At 42.5% G+C, this 19,815-nt stretch overlaps 1 protein-coding gene and 1 long non-coding RNA gene across 3 annotated transcripts in view; one reads left to right on the forward strand and one right to left on the reverse strand.

The window, feature by feature from the left end:
* MCM6 (minichromosome maintenance complex component 6) overlaps positions 1 to 495 on the reverse strand; it is a 43,124-nt gene extending 42,629 nt beyond the window's left edge. The window contains exon 1 of one of the 2 annotated variants that reach the window (XM_082465824.1): positions 280 to 495. In XM_082465824.1, coding sequence (XP_082321950.1) covers positions 280 to 386 — 107 coding nt within the window. In that variant the 5' untranslated portion in view covers positions 387 to 495. The remainder of the gene's footprint in view (positions 1 to 279) is intronic. The other variant, XM_082465823.1, reaches the window with a different exon arrangement.
* A 110-nt stretch (positions 496 to 605) lies between these two features.
* The window catches only part of LOC309662774, a 29,389-nt gene continuing 10,179 nt past the window's right edge, over positions 606 to 19,815 (forward strand). Inside the window, exon 1 of the long non-coding RNA XR_014264949.1 lies at positions 606 to 4,462. This is a non-coding gene — a long non-coding RNA (uncharacterized lncRNA). The remainder of the gene's footprint in view (positions 4,463 to 19,815) is intronic.

Genomic DNA, 19,815 nt, shown 5'->3' on the forward strand with positions numbered 1-19,815 from the left:
CGCGACCACCAGCCTTACAGGCTGTGAGAACTGAACGACGGGCCTAAATCGCTCGGCCCAGGGCACTGCGCACGGCAGGAGTTTGCGGAAGGGCTCCAGATGGATTTCACCCCCGGAAACCAGCCCAGCCCGGCCCAGCCTCCTCCCCGCGGCCCGCTCTCCGAGGCGCGCGACCCCTCAGTTCCCGAACACGCGCGGGGCCCACGGCGCCCCCGGGCTCCGGAAGCCGCGAGGGGCGGGAGGGGAAGTTCCGCGGGTAAGGGGCGCCCTCTGACTCACTCCTCCAAGAAGTCCAGGAACAGTTTCTGGCACTTCTCGGCCACCTCGTCGCGGACTTCCAGGTGCTGGCTGCCGGCGCCCGGCTCCGCTGCCGCCGCGAGGTCCATCGCTGCCTAATGCTGAGGGGCCGCCTGCGCCACGCTGGAAGCAAGCAGAGCGTTGCTTCTCCCCGGACGCTGCCGCTCGGCGCGCACCTCCTCTGCCCCGCCCCTTCGCCGGAAGGCCGGAGCCAATCGTGGCGCAGGAGCTCGGGGATTTCGCGCCAAACCTGTCTAATGAGCGCGGTCTCTCCCTCAGCCCCGCCCACGGAGCGGAGATTTCGCGCCAAATGCAAAGACCCGAGAAAGCCGGGTGATCGGCCTCTGCGCCTGCGCAGTTGGTCGTGTCCGGGGGAATTTTGCTGCTGGAGCGAGTTAAAAGATAAGATCTTTGCCCGGGGGTGGTTTTTCTAATATTCTTCAAATCGTTTCACTTATATTAATTGAGCAAGAGGCGTAATGCCTTATGGAAGAGGAAAGTGAGTAAGATTCCGACCTCCTGCTTGAACCATCTAATTGGAGGACATAAACTGTAAACCACCGGCTGAAACCCTGTAAGAGTCAAAAGTGACGTAGTAACAGTACTAGGGGGAAGGGAGAGAGGGGAGTTGGCAGAATTATTATGGTTGGTGCTGACCGGGAAAAATCAGCGAATATTTGACGCCGTTGATTACTTCCTCTCTCAAACGCACTCTTGGCTTGCGTCCTCTTGACTTCCCCTCTCTTTGGCCATATTTTCCCGGCTTCGTTTCACTTGATTTTTCTCCTATCTCTTTGGTCATTCCTGGTTAGCCTCCTTTGTAGGCGCCTCTTTAGGGAGTCCCTTAAATGTTCTGGTCCCAGAGCCCTCTTTTCCCATAAAGGAGCTCTCTTGGGCGATCCCCTTCACTCACTTGTTTTCAATTCACCAAGGCCTTGGTGCTGATGACTTCTGAATCTGTATCACCAACCAGTTCTGTTTCCTGGGGCTCCAAGAAATTACAAGAAGCCTGGATCAATTCCATTTTTTGAGGCTTCCAAGCACATTAAAAAAAAAAATTTTTTTTTTAAATGCCGAACAGGATGACAGAAGCTACAGTAATTCTTTTAACACACACACATAGAGAAAGACACTATTCACAAAATATTTACAAGGTTTAACCAAAAACTCATTGCTTGTGTGCTGTAGTGTATTAGTGTGTGTATTGCCTCATTTGAAGGGGATGGGAACCCTTGCAGGCCTGTACCCCTCAGCCCTTCACCAGCTCCAGATCTGCCTGCCTACAGGACATCACCACTTGTATATACTTTAGGAACCTCACCTGTTTGATGATATTCACAGCCCTTCTGCACTGGCACAAGAATGGATCCAGGAGCTATCTAGGAGCAGTTTGCTGACCAGATTCTGTCTCATTCTCTCAAAAGGCCTCCTTCTTTTCTTTCCCATTTTTCTTTTTCCCCCTTCTCTTTCTCTTCTATCCTCAAGGTAGATTTCCCAGAACTAAAGCACCGTGTACAGAAGGAAGAAAGCAAAGAACAGGAGTGCAGAGTTCCAGGCTAATTTACGGCTGTGCCCACTGAGAAACTTGGAACTTGCTCTTCTCGGCTGTCTACACCTCACAGGCCCTCCCTTCCCCCTTCAGACATGCACCTCTGGACCAGAATAGGAGATGAGGTCTCCTAGTGAGGGTAGTGGAGGTACCTTCCATAGAAGAGGAGGATGTGAGGTATGAAACATATCTGAGCTGTATCCCAGAGAGTAGTATGCCTCTGTGTGTGTGTAAGCCTGAGACTGCTATCCTTAGAAAAGCCTGCTTGCAAGGTTGGCCTTTGGCTGGCATTTGGGAACTTGACTGGTAAACAGTTCCCTACACTGATATTACACTTTCCCTAAATGGTAAGGATGGCTCACTGTGCCTGAAATGTTTTTACAAACAACGTGGTTGATACTGAATATCTTCTGAGAGTCTGGAATCTTGACATGTGCTCAGTAGACGGTGCTTATGTGACCAGCCCCCAGTGACAACACAGGCTTCTCTAATGAGCTTCCCTGGTAGACACGTGTGTGTTATTACAGTTTAATGCTGGGAAGGAATTAAGTGCATTCTGTATGACTCCAGAGGGGAAGGACTCTAGGAAGCTTGTGCTTGGTCTCCTCTGGATTTTGCCTCCTGTGCCTTTTCCCTTTGCTGATTTTACTTTCTATCCTTTCACTGTAATAAATCATAACCATGAGTATGATTATATGCTGAGTCCTGGAGTCCTCCTAGCAAATCATTGAACCTGAGGATGGCTTTGAGGAACCCCCAACACAATGTATGTATTTTTTAACCTTATAATAGAGAATTTCAAACACGTAAATGTAGACAGAATAGTATAATGAACTTTCATTATGTAACCCCGATAAGCACTAAAATGTGGCCAGTCCTGTCCCAACCACACACCCCATCTGCTTTTCCCTCTCCATAATGATTATCTTAAACTTTTTATTTTAGAATCGTCTTTTAAAATGTCTTGCAAAAGGTAGGATAGAGTTGTCATATACTCTATGCCCATTTTTCCCTATTGTTAACATCTTACGTTACCACAGTACATTTGTCACAATTAAAGAAGGAACTTCAGTACAGTATTATTAACTAAACTCCATACTTTATTTCGATTTCAGCAGTTTTCCCCTAATGTCCCTTTTCTCTTCCAGGATCCCACCCAGGATACCATGTTACATTGAGTTGTCCTATCTCTTTAGTCTCCTCTGGTCTGCAGTTTCTCAGAATTTTATTGGTTTTGATGACATTGATAGTTTTCAGGTATACAGCTCAGGTATTTTGCAAAATATTGCTCAGTTGGGATTTGTCTGATATTTTTTCTCATGTTTAGACTGTAGTTAGGGGGTTTGGGAGGAAGACCATAGAGGTAAAGTACAGTTCTCTTCACTCCCTTATGATTTTGAAGCACATCCTAGATATCATATCATTTCATCTGTAGATATGTCAGAAGGCATCTCTAAAAGATAAGGGCTCTTTTTCCTGAGACATATCTTTGGCTGGGCTGTAGCAGTACAGGTTGATGATACTGATTCTTTTAAAGCTAATTGTAATATTTTCCTGGATTACCAACACTTCAATATATTTTGAATAAAACCAGCAGATTAAATTTTTACATGGTTTAGGTGGTGTACAATATTCAATAATATATTTATCACATCAGCTTATGAAATATTTTCTTCCAAATAAAGTCAATCCTCTTCTTATAAAATATGTAATATATATTACCTCTTATTAACAAAACAAGAGAATTAGATGTTAGCTGCTGATCAATTCATTTTTAGCAGTACATGATTAAATGCCTTTTTAGTCATTTGCCTTCCACTTTAGTTACTTACATATGAGAAGTTTGGTCATGATGTGTAGCAAAAGTAGTGGAGAGGGCAGTGGTAATGATGGCAGTTTTTACCTGTTTTTATATAATACTTATTTAATTTTTTCCAAAGGTGAATGCCATAATTACACACACACACAGAGTTACTGCAAAAATATTTAAAACTTTCATTATATTTCTCAATTTATTATAACATCATTTTGACTATACTTACATTACATTATTATACTTCAAGAAAAGAGGAACGGCATATAAATTTATTCTTGTTTTTATAGCTATTATGAAAATGGGTAATTTAATTATATTGGTATTATTTTAATATCAATTTGACTGCTTTTAATCATTAATTTTACAAAATGTCTTCCGGATTTTCTCTCCCAGTGGTTTTTAAGACTATTTCTTGAAACAATATTAACATTTTTGTTTGAATTGAAAAACGAAGTTGGATTTTTTCTAACAAAACAGTAAGTGTGATTTAGCTGATTCATTTACAATGAGGACAGGCTTCGCTAAGTGTTATGGGGTGGATATTTCTGGACATTGAATGACCTAAATCTTGAGCTCTGAGGTTTTGGCCAACATGTATCTAAAGAACATTATAAAATGAAAGCAGTTTATTTTAAAAAATTGTATAAGCAAAGGTTTGTTGAAATTAACTTTTTTTTTCTTCTCAAGTTTAGGAAAGATTTGGACAGCAGAAACAGAGTGAGGAATCCTCAGAAGAGATGGTAGGGAAGCCTTAGGAATAGATGTGATCACCCAGAGAGCATCTGAAGAAAGAGAAGAAGGTAGGTCCAAGCATGAGACCCTGGGGAATATCAGCATTTAAAAGGAGGCTGAGGGGCATCCTAGGACTTCCCTGGTGGTCCAGTGGTTAAGACTTCGCACTTCCAATGCAGGTGGCCTGGGTTCAATCCGTGGTCAGGGAACTAGGATCCCACATACCGCAGGCCATGGCCAAAAAAAAAAAAAAAGGAGGTTGAAGAGGAAAATGCCATGGGAGAGACTGGGAAAGAACAGCCAAAGAAATAGGAGGAGAATCTGAAAAGCCAGAAGAGAAGACTCTGGAACTAGTCATTGTCAGTGGTGAAGGCTGCAGAGTGGTCAAGGACAGAGACTAAACATGGCGGAAGGAGTTTCAGTGATGTGGAGGGGTGGAAGTTAGATTGCAGGGGAGTGAAGAGAGCAGAGGAAGCAGAGTGAGTGGCGACCACTCCTTACTAAGTTGGGCTACAAAGACAGAGTGGATTGTAAGGGACGTGCTCTGCTCTGTCTGGGTTGAGAGGCCCTTGACACAAGCTTTGGTGCTTTTGAAACAGTTGGCTGTTGGAGCAAAGGTGCAGGGAGAGAGAGCCAGTCAGCAGTTACTCTCTCCCTCTGGCAAGTGAGGAGAAGAGGGGAGACTACGTGGCCCCCAACATTTGCGATGGAAGGGGTTATCTCACTCCACAGAGGCCTCCTGTTACACCCTCTTGCGCTCGTACGGCCAGGGTTACCACCTATGGTAGCAAGGCTGCAGAAACCCAGTCAAACTCAACCAGCCCAGCCAATGGCCCTGGTAGAGAGCTTTGTTCCAGATTGCACAGTTACTAGATGGGCTAGCAGTTTCCCTGCATATAGCCATTCTCCAAGAAAATTGGCCTTAGCTAATCCTACTTGTCCTCCCCGAAAGGCAAATATGGGGAAGTCTTTTGCTCTACAACAGTGTGTACAATAAAGGAGTACTCACTCAGAACCTTGCACCAGAATCCAGTTGTACCTGGAAGGACGTTTTGTATGCCGAGTAATTGGCATAGCTTCAACAGTTAAGCACATGGGCTCTGGATTTGAGTCCTGGCTCCACTACTTAAGTGATCTTGGGTAAGTTACTTAACCTCTCTGTGCAATAGGTTTTTTATCTGTGGGACAATAATAGAACCTGTTCACAGCACTATCGTTATAAAGAGTAAATAAGTTAATATGTATAATGAGTTTTTAGCTGAGGGGTAATAATAGAACCTACTAATAGGGCTGTCATTGTAAGGATTAAAAGAGAAAACATGTATAAAGTGCTTCATAATATGTGCAAATATGCCTGGCACATATTAGATATCATACTCATATTCTATTTAGCCTTCCTCAGTACTGATTCATTATAACGCTATTTATCTCTGAAATATTTTCCATAAAAATATATTTGTAGGGGAATTCCCTGGTGGTCCAGTGGTTAAGATTCCGTGCTTGCACTGCAGGGGGCACGGGTTCGATCCCTAGTTGGGGAACTAAGATCCCGCATGCCACGTGGTGTGGCCAGACCAAAAAAAAAAAAAAAAAAAAAAAAAAAATATATATATATATATATACATGATGACATAAATACACTACGGTATAACATATGTGTGTGCTTGTGTGTGTGTGTGTGTGTGTGTGTGTGTGTGTGGTGTGTGTGACCTTCCTTTGAGTGCTCTTACGAGTGCTCAGCCAAAGAGAACCACTGTAGCCCGCTGTACTGTGTACTCTGTACCAGTAAAGGTTGGTTAGCCCACCACACCGCAGAACTGCACATCGCTATCTGCCGAAGTGAGTGTGCTCTGCAACTTACCGTATTAGGACTACCAGCTGGAGATGGGTGGAAGATGGATGTTATGAAGGGCTTCATAAACATCACTGCCACTTGGGAGGAAAGACCAAGAATGGTATGACATATGCCTGGGAGAAACTTTGGCCCAAGGCAGGTCTTAACTTCAGAGTTATTGAGGAGATCCAAGAGCAAATGCCAGTGTTCCAGGAATGCATTTCCCTAAGGACTGTGCTATGAGGACCCAAGTAGGGCTGATGTGGCTGGCATTCCCATTTGCAGGGACCCAGAGACCTCTTGGCGACATGGGATATGTGTCCATTATGATTAGACCTGTCTCCTTACTGTCCCATCTCCGCCGTGAGACTTTCTGGCCTCCCAGCCTACAGTTCTCTCTCCTTTCTCTGAACTCTGAAAACATTCCATCTCCCAGTTGGCACACGTAGTTTTCTGCGTGATTAGGTTGGTTTTCTTTTCAGGCTGTTATCTTTTGGCTTGGTATCAAACATTTTTATTTACTGATTAAAACTGGGAACTTGGGAAGACTTAACATCTCTAAGAAACCAAAGGGCACATTTTCTTAAGAAAAATTTTTATTATAGAAAATTTCAAATATATTAAAAAGTAGAATAGAATTATGCACCCCTATGTATCCATCACCTAGTTCAATCTTATTGGATCTATAACCCCACCATCTTCTCCTGACACTAAATAATTTGGGAAATTTCTGACATTGTATAATTTCTTTTGTAAATAGTCCAGTATGAATCTCTAAAAGACAAGCACTCTTGTAAAAAAACATACAGCCACTATATCAGATGCTCTTATGTATCCCTTCAGGTCCTCACCTGTCTCTTGTTCCAGTTCCATGAGGGCTCTGAGCCACTTGATGGTATCTGCTGCCCTCTGTGCCTCTCAGGTTTCCCTATTGTCACCACAGAGGAACTGGCTCATGCGTCTTAGAAGCACCCTGGAGGAGAGAGGGAGGCAAGGTCACAGAGAATCTTTGATCAATGGGAGAGGAGAATCAGTGGTTAAATTGGTTTCCCCTAACCAATCCCCTACATATGGGTATGTAGGTTAGGTTAGGGTTTTTCCCCCTCCCTTCTTCCCCTTGCCCCCCATTAGAAACAACAGTGCAATAAACCTCTTTGTATATGTGTATTTCTGGAGGATAAATTTCTGGAAGGGCTGGTCCTGGGTGAAAGTGAATGAATATTTTCAATTTGCCTAAACTGCCAAATTGGTTTTCAATAAGGTTGTACCAATTTATTCTCTTACCAATGCACAGGGCATTTTCATTTTAAGTGAAATAAGAACCTTAAGCCAAATGGTTAAATTCTGAGCTTAGAGTTACAGGTTGCGGTCTGTCAGTGAGAAATGATTATTTGGGTAATAGAAGCTACCTGGTACCCCAAAGTCTCAGCAATCCAGAACTTTGCTCCATTCATTCATTTATTCAATCATGCAACAAATATTTAATGAGTACCTACTATGCATCAATACTAAGGTACTACTGATACTGCAGTGCCTGTCTGTTGTGTAGCTTACATTCTAGGGGGCCAGGCTGAAGTGGAGCACACTGAAGACTTGGATAGAGTTCATTCCTTCTTGCTATTGAGCCTCAACCAGGTAAACTGTTTCTGTTACAGTTAGCCCAATAATTACCCAGTGTTTTATAAAGAGATAAAACCCATCTTCTTGGCTTGAAATTGAAAAAGGAAATTTTACAACCCATTCTTCAAGACAAAAAGAGATTCGCACTTTTCACGTGCAGTTGTGGCAGGCTGTGCCGGCATCAGGGGCTAATCATCCATCTTTTATCAGCCCCAGGAGACTCATCCTGGGCCTATAAGACTGGTGGGTTGACAGGCAGCTCAGAAAAAGAGGCACTTACAAGCAGCTCAGATGCAACCAAATGAAACATTTTTCTGATCTGAATGCAAGTCCACCAGGTTATTGTGAATAATTAAATGAAACAAAACAAAAAAGAAACACAAAACCAAAAAGAGCCCATGCTCCTTTCAGCGGTTATAGAGGACTGTATGACTGATAGCGATGTTTAGAAAGCATTGCATTGCACAGTTATGTGGGAGGCAATAAGGACAGCTAGTGTGATTCCTAGCATGGCTTCAACTAGAATATCTGAGAGTGTGTGGCATGTGTGGGTTTTGTTGTTGTTATATTATTAATTAACAGGAACAAAGGGCTGTAGTGCTTCGTGCTGCTACTGGTTCTTTCTGTGCTACAGCTCAGTGTATGAATCCTGTCCTTCAGTCATCAGTGTGTTGGGGTATCCTTCAATGGGCAGACATTTCTGTAGATAGGGCTCTTAGAAACTTACAACCTAATGATGGAGGCAGGATATGAATACAACTACAAATTGCAGAAAAATGCAAGTATACCAAAATACATAAAATATAAAGTGATATGAAAGTAGAAAGTTGAAATGGAGGATTCTAATTAGGATATTTTCTGTAAATTGAGATAACCTATGGGGAGGCAAAAAAAATCTTTCATTCCTTATTTTATAGTAAATTATAATTTTAACAATTGCAAGTAATACATATTCAGAAGGATACAGATACATAAAGGCAGAGGGATACAGATAAATGAAAAGATAATAAAAACCACCCCAAATTGTATCACACAGAAATATTATTGGTTAATATTTTGATAAATATTGGGTGGGCCAAAAGGTTCATTCGGTTTTTTCCGTGAGATGGCTCTAGTAGCACTTAGGTGTCTTTAACTTCATTCGAAACAATTTTGTTAGATTGTATGTGACAGCTGTCATATCAGCGTGCATGTAAAAAAAGACTTATCAGAATTGGTGAATTTTTTTTTTTTTTTTTTTGGCTATGTTGGGTCTTCGTTGCTGCGCACGGGCTTTCTCTAGTTTCAGCGAGCGGGGGCTACTCTTCGTTGCGGTACGCGGGCTTCTCATTGTGGTGGCTTCTCTTGTTGCGGAGCACGGGCTCTAGAGCACAGGCTCAGTAGTTGTGGTGCATGGGCTTAGTTGCTCCGCGGCATGTGGGATCCTCCTGGACCAGGGCTCAAACCCGTGTCCTCTGCATTGGCAGGCGGATTCTTAACCACTGCACTACCAGAGAAGTCCTCACAATTGGTGAATTTTTGTGTAGCCATTTTAATATTGAAGATGGAAGAAAAAAAGCAACATTTTTGGCATATTATGCTTTATTATTTCAAGAAAGGTAAAAACGCAACTGAAACGCAAAAAAAAGTTTGTACAGTATATGGAGAAGGTGTTGTGACTGATCGAACATGTCAAAAGTGGTTTGTGAAGTTTCTTGCTGGAGATTTCTCGCTGGACGATGCGCCATGGTCGGGTAGACCAGTTGAAGTTGATAGCACTCAAATCGAGACATTAATTGAGAACAATCAATGTTATACCACTCGGAAGATAGCTGACATACTCAGAATATGCAAATCAAGTGTTGAAAATCATTTGCACCAGCTTGGTTATGTGAATCGCTTTGATGTTTGGGTTCCATTCAAGTTAAGCGAAAAAAACCTTCTTGACTGTATTTCTGCATGCGATTCTCTACTTAAATGTAATGAAAATGTTCCTTTTTTTTTTTTTTTAAAGATTGATTGATTGATTGCTATGTTGGGTCTTCGTTTCTGTGCTAGGGCCTTCTCTAGTTGCGGCAAGCGGGGGCCACTCTTCATCGCGGTGCGCGGGCCTCTCACTATCATGGCCTCTCTTGTTGCGGAGCACAGGCTCCATACGCGCAGGCTCAGTAGTTGTGGCTCACGGGCCTAGTTGCTCCGCGGCATGTGGGATCTTCCCAGATCAGGGCTCGAACCCGTGTCCCCTGCATTGGCAGGCAGATCCTCAACCACTGCGCCACCAGCGAAACCCTGTTCCGTTTTTAAAATAAATTGTGACAGGCTATGAAAAGCGGATACTGTACAACTATGTGGAACGGAAGAGATCGTGGGGCAAGTGAAATGAACCACCACCAACCACACCAAAGGCCGGTCTTCATCCAAAGAAGGTGATGTTGTGTATATGATGGGATTGGAAGGGAGTCCTCTATTATGAGCTCCTTCTGGAAAACCAAACGATTAATTCCAACAAGTTCTGCTTCCAGTTAGACCAACTGAAAGCAGCAGTCGACTAAAAACATCCAGAATTAGTTAACAGAAAACGCATAATCTTCCATCAGGATGACGCAAGACCGCACGTTTCTTTGATGACCAGGCAAAAACTGTTACAGCTTAGCTGGGAAATTCTGATTCATCCACCGTATTCACCAGACATTGCACCTTCAGATTTCCATTTATTTAGGTCTTTACAAAATTCTATTAATGGAAAAAATTTCAATTCCGTAGAAGACTGTAAAAGGCACCTGGAACAGTTCTTTGCCCAAAAAGATAAAAAGTTTTGGGAAGATGGAATTATGAAGTTGCCTGAAAAATGGCAGAAGGTAGTGGAACAAAAGGGTGAATACGTTGTTCAATAAAGTTCTTGGTGAAAATGAAAAATGTGTCTTTTATTTTTACTTAAAAACCGAAGGCACTTTTTGGCCAACCCAATATATTTCAGTATTATTTTAATGGCTATCTAGATTACTATAAAGTCCACCCATGTAGTATATTTTTACAAATTTAATTTAAATCTTTAGATAATGTTTTTGAGGAATTAATGAGTCAAAGGGGAAAGCATTTTAATACTCTTGATATGTGTTTTCAAGCTGTCCTCCAGAAAAATGATACACTCTCTCCAGCATAGTGGTAGTACTATTGCCATTTTTTCCCTCCTTGCCAATTTAAAAAGAAAAAATGAGACCACATTTAGTTTTTACATGTATTCTAACGATTTCCTGGGGCACCTCACCAGCTTTCAATAAATACAGTTCAATGGATTGCACTAAATCTGGATTTCTTTGATTGTTCCATTGTGGCTTATACAAAGGTATGCTCTCCTGTTGCATTTCACACAGAGGGTGAAACTCTGAGACTACATCTTCCTCGTTGTCTTAGTCCTCAGAAATGGATTCTGAGACAGAGATTTCTGTGCAGGAGATTTATGGGGGAGTGCTCTTGGGATCAATACCTAGTGGAGTTACGGAAAGCACAACCGGGTAGAGGGAGAAATTGAACTGCGATGCAGTTGCAACAGAGACCTCATCTGATCCCACAGATAGCCCTGGAGGTCAGATGGCCCCTCAGAGTTGTCCCATATCGAGGCAGGGGACTGGGCCTTTGACCCCAGCATCAAGCAGTCATTGAATGCAGGCTGCCCTTGGGGAGAAAGTGTAACTTTAGGTGGAGCACCTTCCTTCGGTCAAGGGCAATTCCTAGAAAGGGATATGGCTGTGAGTTTTCAACAGCCAGCACTTCTGTGGCTGGTGGTGAATGAGGTCCTGAAGAGGGTGTCTGGATGGCACATCACAGCATCCCCTACAGCCCACGCTTGCACCTCTCAGATCCACTTGCTTCGTATGGTAAGTAACTCTGCATCTGGGAACAGCATCTCCAGGATCCTGGTTGGCTCTTTTCCTGGAGAAACTTACAAGAGGAAGGTTAGTAGGATGAAAGACAGCCCTTGCAGCTGAAGCTGATCTTGAGGCTACAACTGATACTCATTATGACTCCTCCTCTACCACTCATTCTTGATTCCCCTCTCTCTCAGCCAGCACCTTTGCTGTAGGTGGCTTACCTGGTGCGGTGACAGAGAACTTTGTACTTGAGGGGCCTAAGCTTTTGGTCACCATACCTTTCTCAGGTCATGGCTAAAACTGGTTAGCAGATGTATGAGGAGAAGCCCTACTGGATTATCTGATGTCAAACATTTTCTTCAGTCCCAGCTGCCCTTCTTCTTCCTGCCAATCAGATCAAATAATCCTGCCACTATTGTGTCTCTTCCTTGTCTCCTGCTTTCTGGCGTGAGGAACCTGAAATGGCAAAACAGCAGTTACAGTTTCTAGTTTATGGGGCTCTATTGTGTCTCCTGGTGGAAGTGCTAACTCTCTGGAATCCAGGATCTCTAGATCCACACAGTCTCATTCTGTGGGGAAGAGAGCATGAATTTCCCAGGTGGACCACTGGAAGAGATGGTGAGCAGGGCCACTGCTTACACCTCTTGTATCCCGGACCCTTGTATTCTACCTAATGGGCACCGTGCATCTGGCAGTGGTTGTTGACTTAAGGTGTATAACATGTGCTGGAGGTGGTACCCCTTCCTTGTACAATATCTCCACACTGGCACCTTGGTCGAGCATTCAAAAGGTCCCTCTATCCTTCTGTAAGACTTGACGCTTCTGGGGGTGTGCAGTATGTAATAGATCAGTGTCAGGAGCTCAGCTGAGTTGGGAAAGAGCTAAACTGTCAAGTGTCTGAGTAGCTGATTAATGAAATAAGCCAAAAATGAAAGAGCTAAACTTTTAAGTGCTTATTGCAATGGTGTAAGCAAGAGGCTAAACCCAGAGAAAGCAAACTCCTCTGCTCCTTTTCCCCCATGGAATGATGAGTGGTGGATCCGTGCAGATGTGGGGGTCATCTCATTGTTGAGGGAGCCTTGAACAAAAGGCTATGATAGTTTTAGGATCCTGAGGTGGAGGGTGGGGTCAGAGGGAAGGGCTCGGAGGGAAAAAGTCCTGGGTACTGAGTTGGAATGGGAAAAGGCATCTTCAAGGTCCACCCTCCTTCCCCCAAGCCTGCCACTTCCTCCCCAACCCATCTTCTATTAGGAGGTCTCAGCAAAGCCGCCTAAAGAAGACTTCTGCCCAAGGCCTCAGATAAAGAGACTTAGGAATGAAGGTGCCTGGGCTAGGGATGTAAATATGTGGAGTATGACCAGCCAAAGGGGTCCGCGTCCTTGACTGCATCTCGCTTCAGAGACGGCAATGCATTCACCGTGCACCAACTCTGGTGCGGGGAGGGCAGCTTTCTCTGTCAGGTAAAGCTTTTGTAACTGGGTCTGAAAAATCACCCATAGATTTTTAACCAGAAGCCAGACTCCTCAATCAGTAGATCCCATGGTGTAGTGCCTAATGCTTTGTTATAAAGTGGGACTCTTAGTATGAGTTTTAGTGTGGGATTCCATGTTGGTGGATCAAACTTGGTAAGCCCCTGGGCTGCTACTAGATGCCATGTGGGCAGGAAAGGAAAACCCATAACCTGATGTATGCATTGAGTCAACTTAAGGTGAATTGCTGTTCTTTCCAGGGTGGAAAGGTCCAAATGTATTCAACTTGCTAAAAGTAAAAGGTTGGTTTCCTCAAGATATGGTGCCATACTGTAGCTCACCATTGATTTCTGTGCTGGCCTAAAGGACATTTAGCAGTGGGAGTAATTAGATCAGCCTTGGTGAGTGGAAATTAATGCTGGGCTCAAAGCCTCTCTCTGCCACCTGGCTACTCTTTCTCGAGGCTATTGTGCCAGGCTTGCAATGGCTGACAACAGAGGCTGGCTGAAATCAACTGGCCAAGACATTCTGTCTACTAGTGCCTCTTGTGTGGCGGATATTCTCTGGTGGGCATTAACATGTGTTACTAAGATCTTTACATTTTGTGCCTATGCCCATAGATCTATCCATATGCTTTTTCTATAAGCCTCCTTATTGTCAAATTTCCAATCTTTTTCCTGGCCTCTGACTAATCAGCCTAGCCATTCGCTGATGCCCACAAAGGTTATATATGGTCTTACATTGGACCACTTCTCTTTCCATACAATATAGACAGCCAGAGGCAGTGTATTGGGCGGGTTTCAAGCCTTTCAAGGCCACCCTTGAGTGGTGGTAGTGCAGCAGCAGCAGATACTTGCCGAGTCAGCCCAGCCATGAGCCAAACATGGCCCCTTTCCTCCTCTGCCAGCGGGTCTTAAGGAAGTCTCCTTGTCCCCCATACACGGCCATAAGTTTCAGCAAGGAGAAGCACTGAAGCAACAGTGGTGATGACAAGGGACTCTGGGAGTCCTGCCTATCTGGCTTACTTGGGCCCTTTTCTATTCATGCCCAGTCTCAGACATACCAACCACTATCTTATGATGGATTGCCTTGACCCTTATAATTTGGTGGATCTGGTAGAACACATAATGGGAAGGTCCGGCTGCATGATCACTTGATGTCCTAGAGTCACATGCTCTATCTCCACCAGGGCCCTGTAGCAAGCCAGGGGCTCTTTACTGAATGGTGTATAGTTCTCTGCTGAAGGTGGCATAGCCTTGCTTCAAAAGCTAACGGCTCTATGTTGTGATTCTCCTATTCAGGCCTCCTATAAACTCCACATGGTACCTTTTCTCACCACTGATACTATTACAACCGCAGGTTCTACTTGAACCACAGCCTGGACCTGCTTAAGAGCCCTCTCCTGTTCTAGGCACCACTCAAACCTGATAACATTCCATATAGATAGGTCAGAGCGAAGTGTGAAGTATTCTGTTCAACAGTTATTAGTTCCATGTATACTAGACTTAGAAAGTAAAAATAAATTAGGATATTATTGTTATTATTACACTTTTTGAATGTCTTATAAAAAGTGGGGCAAACATAAAAATGTTATGGAGGAAATATCTCTTTAATCCACAATCATAAAACCAGCACGGTGCATTCTGCAAGTACTGCTGTGTGAACTGTCAGGGCAAAGGGAAGGAATTCCAGGGAACACATCTTCTTTTAGGATGCTCTTCTATGATAGGTTTCTTTCTTTCTCTCTCTTTTTTTTTTTTTTTTTTGCTGCACTGGGTCTTCATTGCTGCGCGTGGACTTTCTCTAGTTGTGGTGAGCGGAGGCTACTCGCCGTTGCGGTGCGCGGGCTTCTCATTGTGGTGGCTTCTCTTGTTGTGGAGCGTGGGCTCTAGGCGCGTGGGCTTCAGTAGTTGTGGCACGTGGGCTCAGTAGTTGCGGCTCACGGGCTTAGTTGCTGCATGGCATGTGGGATCTTCCCGGATCAGGGATCGAACCTGTGTCCCCTGCACTGGCAGGCGGATTCTTAACCACTGGACCACCAGGGAAGTCCCTGTGAAAGGTTTATTTAAAAACATTCAAGAAATGTTTTACTTTCTCATCACCTAAAATAAAAATTAAAAAAAGACCCAAACACACAGAACCTTCAGCATTTCGAATGATAAAGTCACACAGGCATTTTCAAAATCCATTTTGTGTATATGTTTAACCCCAGCATGTCTGCTTTGCCTTTTTTCTTCTTTTTTCTTTTTTTTTTTTTTTTTTGGCCATGCCCCGCGGCATGTGGGATCTTAGTTCCCCAACCAGGGATCGAACTCCTGCTCCCTGCATTGGAAGCGTGGAGTCCCAACCACTGGACCACCAGGGAAGTCCCTGCTTTGCCTTTTTAAATATTCGAGTGGGGGCTTCCCTGGTGGCGCAGTGGTTGAGAATCTGCCTGCCAATGCAGGAGACACGGGTTCGAGCCCTGGTCTGGGAAGATCCCACATGCCGCGGAGCAGCTAAGCCCGTGAGACACAATTACTGAGCTTGCGCGTCTGGAGCCTGTGCTCCGCAACAAGAGAGGCCGCGATAGTGAGAGGCCCGCACACCGTGATGAAGAGTGGCCCCCGCTTGCCACAACTAGAGAAAGCCCTCGCACAGAAACGAAGACCCAACACAGCCATAAATAATAAATAAATAAATAAATAAATAAATAAATAAATATTCGAGTGACAGTAATAAGAAAACAAAAGAACTTTGGAATTAGCATTTTAATGCTTCTCACAGGTGGAAAATTCAATTACGTCTGGTTCTGAAGGAAATATTAAGTTGGATATATGGAGGCTGTGGCTAATAACCAGTCAGAGCAGCAATAAAGCTATGTGTGCATGTCTACGGTTTTCCTGCAAATTGGAACATGTTAACTATACCAAATTAGATCCAGTCACAGCCCAGGTGCAGGAGTCTGTAAGGGCATAAAGCATGTTCTGAGTTATGGTATTTAAGAAAACCAACAACTAATCTCATTTAATTCCTAAAACTTGTCTCTGTTCAGCAATTTCTTAATATGAATTGCTGCATGATCAGCTCTTCTTTGTTAGAACAGCTTTAAAGAACACTCATACAAAGATATGTCTGGCTGAGTATGTTAAAAAAGTAGAGTGGTTAATTTGGAAACTTGTTTAAAGATTTGACTAAATTAGAGAAATGAATAACTATTTTGAAGCTCAAATAATCCAGTAATACATGTAATCCACTTATTTTTAAAAGCAGATAGGAAAAAGGCAAAGGGCTAAAGACAATGTTATGTTTATATCCTTTCAGACCTCTCTCGGAGTGCATATACATATTTGGATATGTACATACAGTTTTCCATAAACAGTGTGACGTGGTGTCTAGGTTAGGGTCCTGGTGGGAAACATGGCACACTCAGCAGGAGTATGCTTGAAGAGAGTTTTGTGAAGAGGCCATAAACAAAAGTTTGGGAAGCTTTAAATGAAACCAGGAAGGGATAGTGAAGCACCCAAGAGCCAGCAACCGTAGGAAGCTATTACCCACTTTAGGCCTGAAGGGGCAAAGAGAGGGAGCAGCAGTGGGACCTGAGAAGAAGCTGTGGTTGAAGGGAGGAAGCTGTGACCTTCTGCTCCATGGAAGCTGTAGCCTTCAGGAGAGGAGAACAGCCAAGGCCAAAATGTGGCCCAGCAGAGAAGGAAAATAAATATCCTGATCTTTCTCTTCTCCCTCCACCTGATCTCCTGTTGGTGCCTTCCAATGACCAAACCCAATTAGAAGACATTGGGAAGGTTACCTGGTTGATGTAGTCCATAGAAGTGGTTTCCCTGGGCACACAGCAGAGAGGAGAAGGGGCAAATAATGTCCAGCTCACAAGAAGAGTTTTCAATGACAATGAATACACATATATATGTAGTCCTAGCTTTGCATGGTTCTGATAAGTACGATTTTCAGTTTCAACTGTCTAGTTAAATCACACCAGTCCCCTAACAACATGGTTCAAATTTCAGTTACCTTAAAATACAAACATGATTATTAGCTCTTTAGTCCACATATCACTCCGTAAATAACAGATGTTTGTCATGATCTGTGACCAATCATGTCACTTCTTTCAAAGTTTGTCAGTGACTGATCACTGCACATGTTATTCCGTTCATACAGAGGGCAAAGCACGGTAGTTATGTTGTCTCCTACTGATGAACCCATGCGATATTTCACAAAAATAGATAATTGAAAGTGGGAATTGTCCAACAAAAATAAAAGTGTAGCAAAGAAACAGAGTAAAATTTGAATCAAACATAAATGGCTTTATAGAGGAAATAAGAACATGGGAGTGTTGACACTGCCACCATTTGAGAAACTCCGGATATGCAGCTAGATTAACTTCTTTTTTTTTTTTTAATTATTTATTTATTTATTTTTGGCTGCATTGGGTCTTCGTTGCTGCTTGCGGTGTTTCTCTAGTTGCAGAGAGCGGGGGCTACTCTTCGTTGTGGTTCGCGGGCTTCTCACTGTGGTGGCTTCTCTTGTTGCAGAGCATGGGCTCTAGTTGCGTAGGCTCTAGTAGTTGTGGCCCACGGGCTTAGTTGCTCCGCGGCAGTGGGATCTTCCCGGACCAGGGAACGAACCTGTGTCCCCTGCATTGGCAGGCGGATTCTTAACCACTGCGCCACCAGGGAAGCCCTAGATGAACTTCTTGACATAAACAAAGAAAGTGCCTATGATGGCGAGGATGAAGATATTTCAGATGAAGTGACAACAGCAAAAAACTTCACAGTAAAACAACTCTTGGAGATATTTCATGACATTGAAAGTACAAAGGGTAAAGTGTCAGAAGCTTATCTGAATTTAAGAAGTAGTATGACAATTCACCAAAACATAGGAGAGATGGCCACTCCATACTAAACAAGAAGAAGGGAAACACTGTCCAAATTACTCTTAATAAATTTTCTTTACAAAGGACTAAAATTTTAATTCTTAATGTTTCTAATATTTTAAATTATAATGTACAATTAAGTAAATATTAATTTTACTATTTTTAATTTCCCTATACACTTGTAACTAACACTAAAAGAATTTTTAACACTTGACAAATTTTTAAGGTCACAGAACAATCATATTTTCCCCCTTTGATTTTTGACATTGCTTTGCACAGTTTGGGTTTGTATGGTCATTTTTAGGGTCCTGCACAACTATGCAAAGCAAGGACTGCCTGTATTGTGCTTTTCAATGACTGATTAACATTCTATAATATGGATAAAACATTATTTAATGACCTATTAATGGAAATTTAGGTTGATAACAATTTTCTTCCCACTGGTATAAACAATGCTGCAGTAAATATTCTTATAACATCTTTTTTGAGTACCTGTACTCTTAGGATAAATTCTAAGAGTGAAGGTTTACAGGGTCAAAGGCAGTGCACATTCACATTTTGATACATACGGCTGAACTGCCTTCCGGAAAGGCAGGCTGAGGGCCAGTTTACACTCCACCAACAATGCCTCAAAGCTCCCAATTCTCCATCCTGGTGCAAACAATAAGCGTGTCTTATCATCACTGCCAGTTTGATATCTCACTGGTGTTTCAATTTGATTGCCAGGGAAGTTGAACATTTTTAAGAGATAAGGTTTTAAAAAGTTATCTGGAAAAAGAGTTCCCTAAAGACTACATTGAAAGTAGACAGAGCATTTACTTGCTCTAGGGACATAATGACATCTTAATCCATGAAAAACAGCGGCAGCCACTAGTCCAACTTTCCAGGCAGCAATTAAGAGTCTGGCTCATTTTAATTAAGCAAGGTACAAACAATGATTTGAAGAGAGAGTATATTAAAAAAATGGCAAGACTTCGCAAACTGGTGGCTACCACTCTTAGCTAGATGGCTTGTTTTAATTTTTTTAAATTTATTTTTTATTAAAATTTTTTTTCTTAGAAAAGGTTTCCTTTTATTTGCTTAAGGAATACTACCCATTCCAGTTCTTATGAGCGCTGGCCTGAACCTCAGATGCGTTTTGAAATTCAGTAGTCTTTGGGCAACAGAAATTTTTAAAATTAAGCCATTACAAACTGGAAGAAAATAAAGGCAATGTAACTGGTCTCTAGATGGAAAAATGCATTCTAGCTATAAAGTAATAGGAGATTGTGTAATATATATGTACATATGTATACATATTCCTTACACACATATATATATAAGAAAATATATATCTATATATTAGACTACATAAAAATTTAAAACTCCTGTCAAAATATAAACAAAATTAAATAAATACATTTGTGATATTAACTCTTCAGTGTTTTTGTTGCAATATGATAGACAGCAAATATGACAAAATGCTATTCTTATCGTATAAGAAACCCATAAAAATCATGAAGAAAAATACTAAAATTTGAATTTAAAATATGCAAAAGACACACACACAAAAAAACATCAAGAAGGAACTATAAATGTCTGTGGTGTATTTTCCAAGAAATCTTTCCCAATATGATGTGGTGCCTGGTTTGTAAGGATCCACATGAGGACTCTCTCCCAGGTCTCTGCTTTTTCTGAGCAAATTTCTCTGTGAATTGTATACTGTCCTTGTGTCCTTGTTTTCAGTGATTACTGGGAAGGTCAAAAACCATCCTTAGCGTGGGTAAAAGATCTTAATACC

The sequence above is a fragment of the Balaenoptera physalus genome (genome assembly GCF_965194825.1).
Source record: "Balaenoptera physalus genome assembly, chromosome: 6".
In the NCBI taxonomy this organism is placed as follows: Eukaryota; Metazoa; Chordata; class Mammalia; order Artiodactyla; family Balaenopteridae; genus Balaenoptera; species Balaenoptera physalus.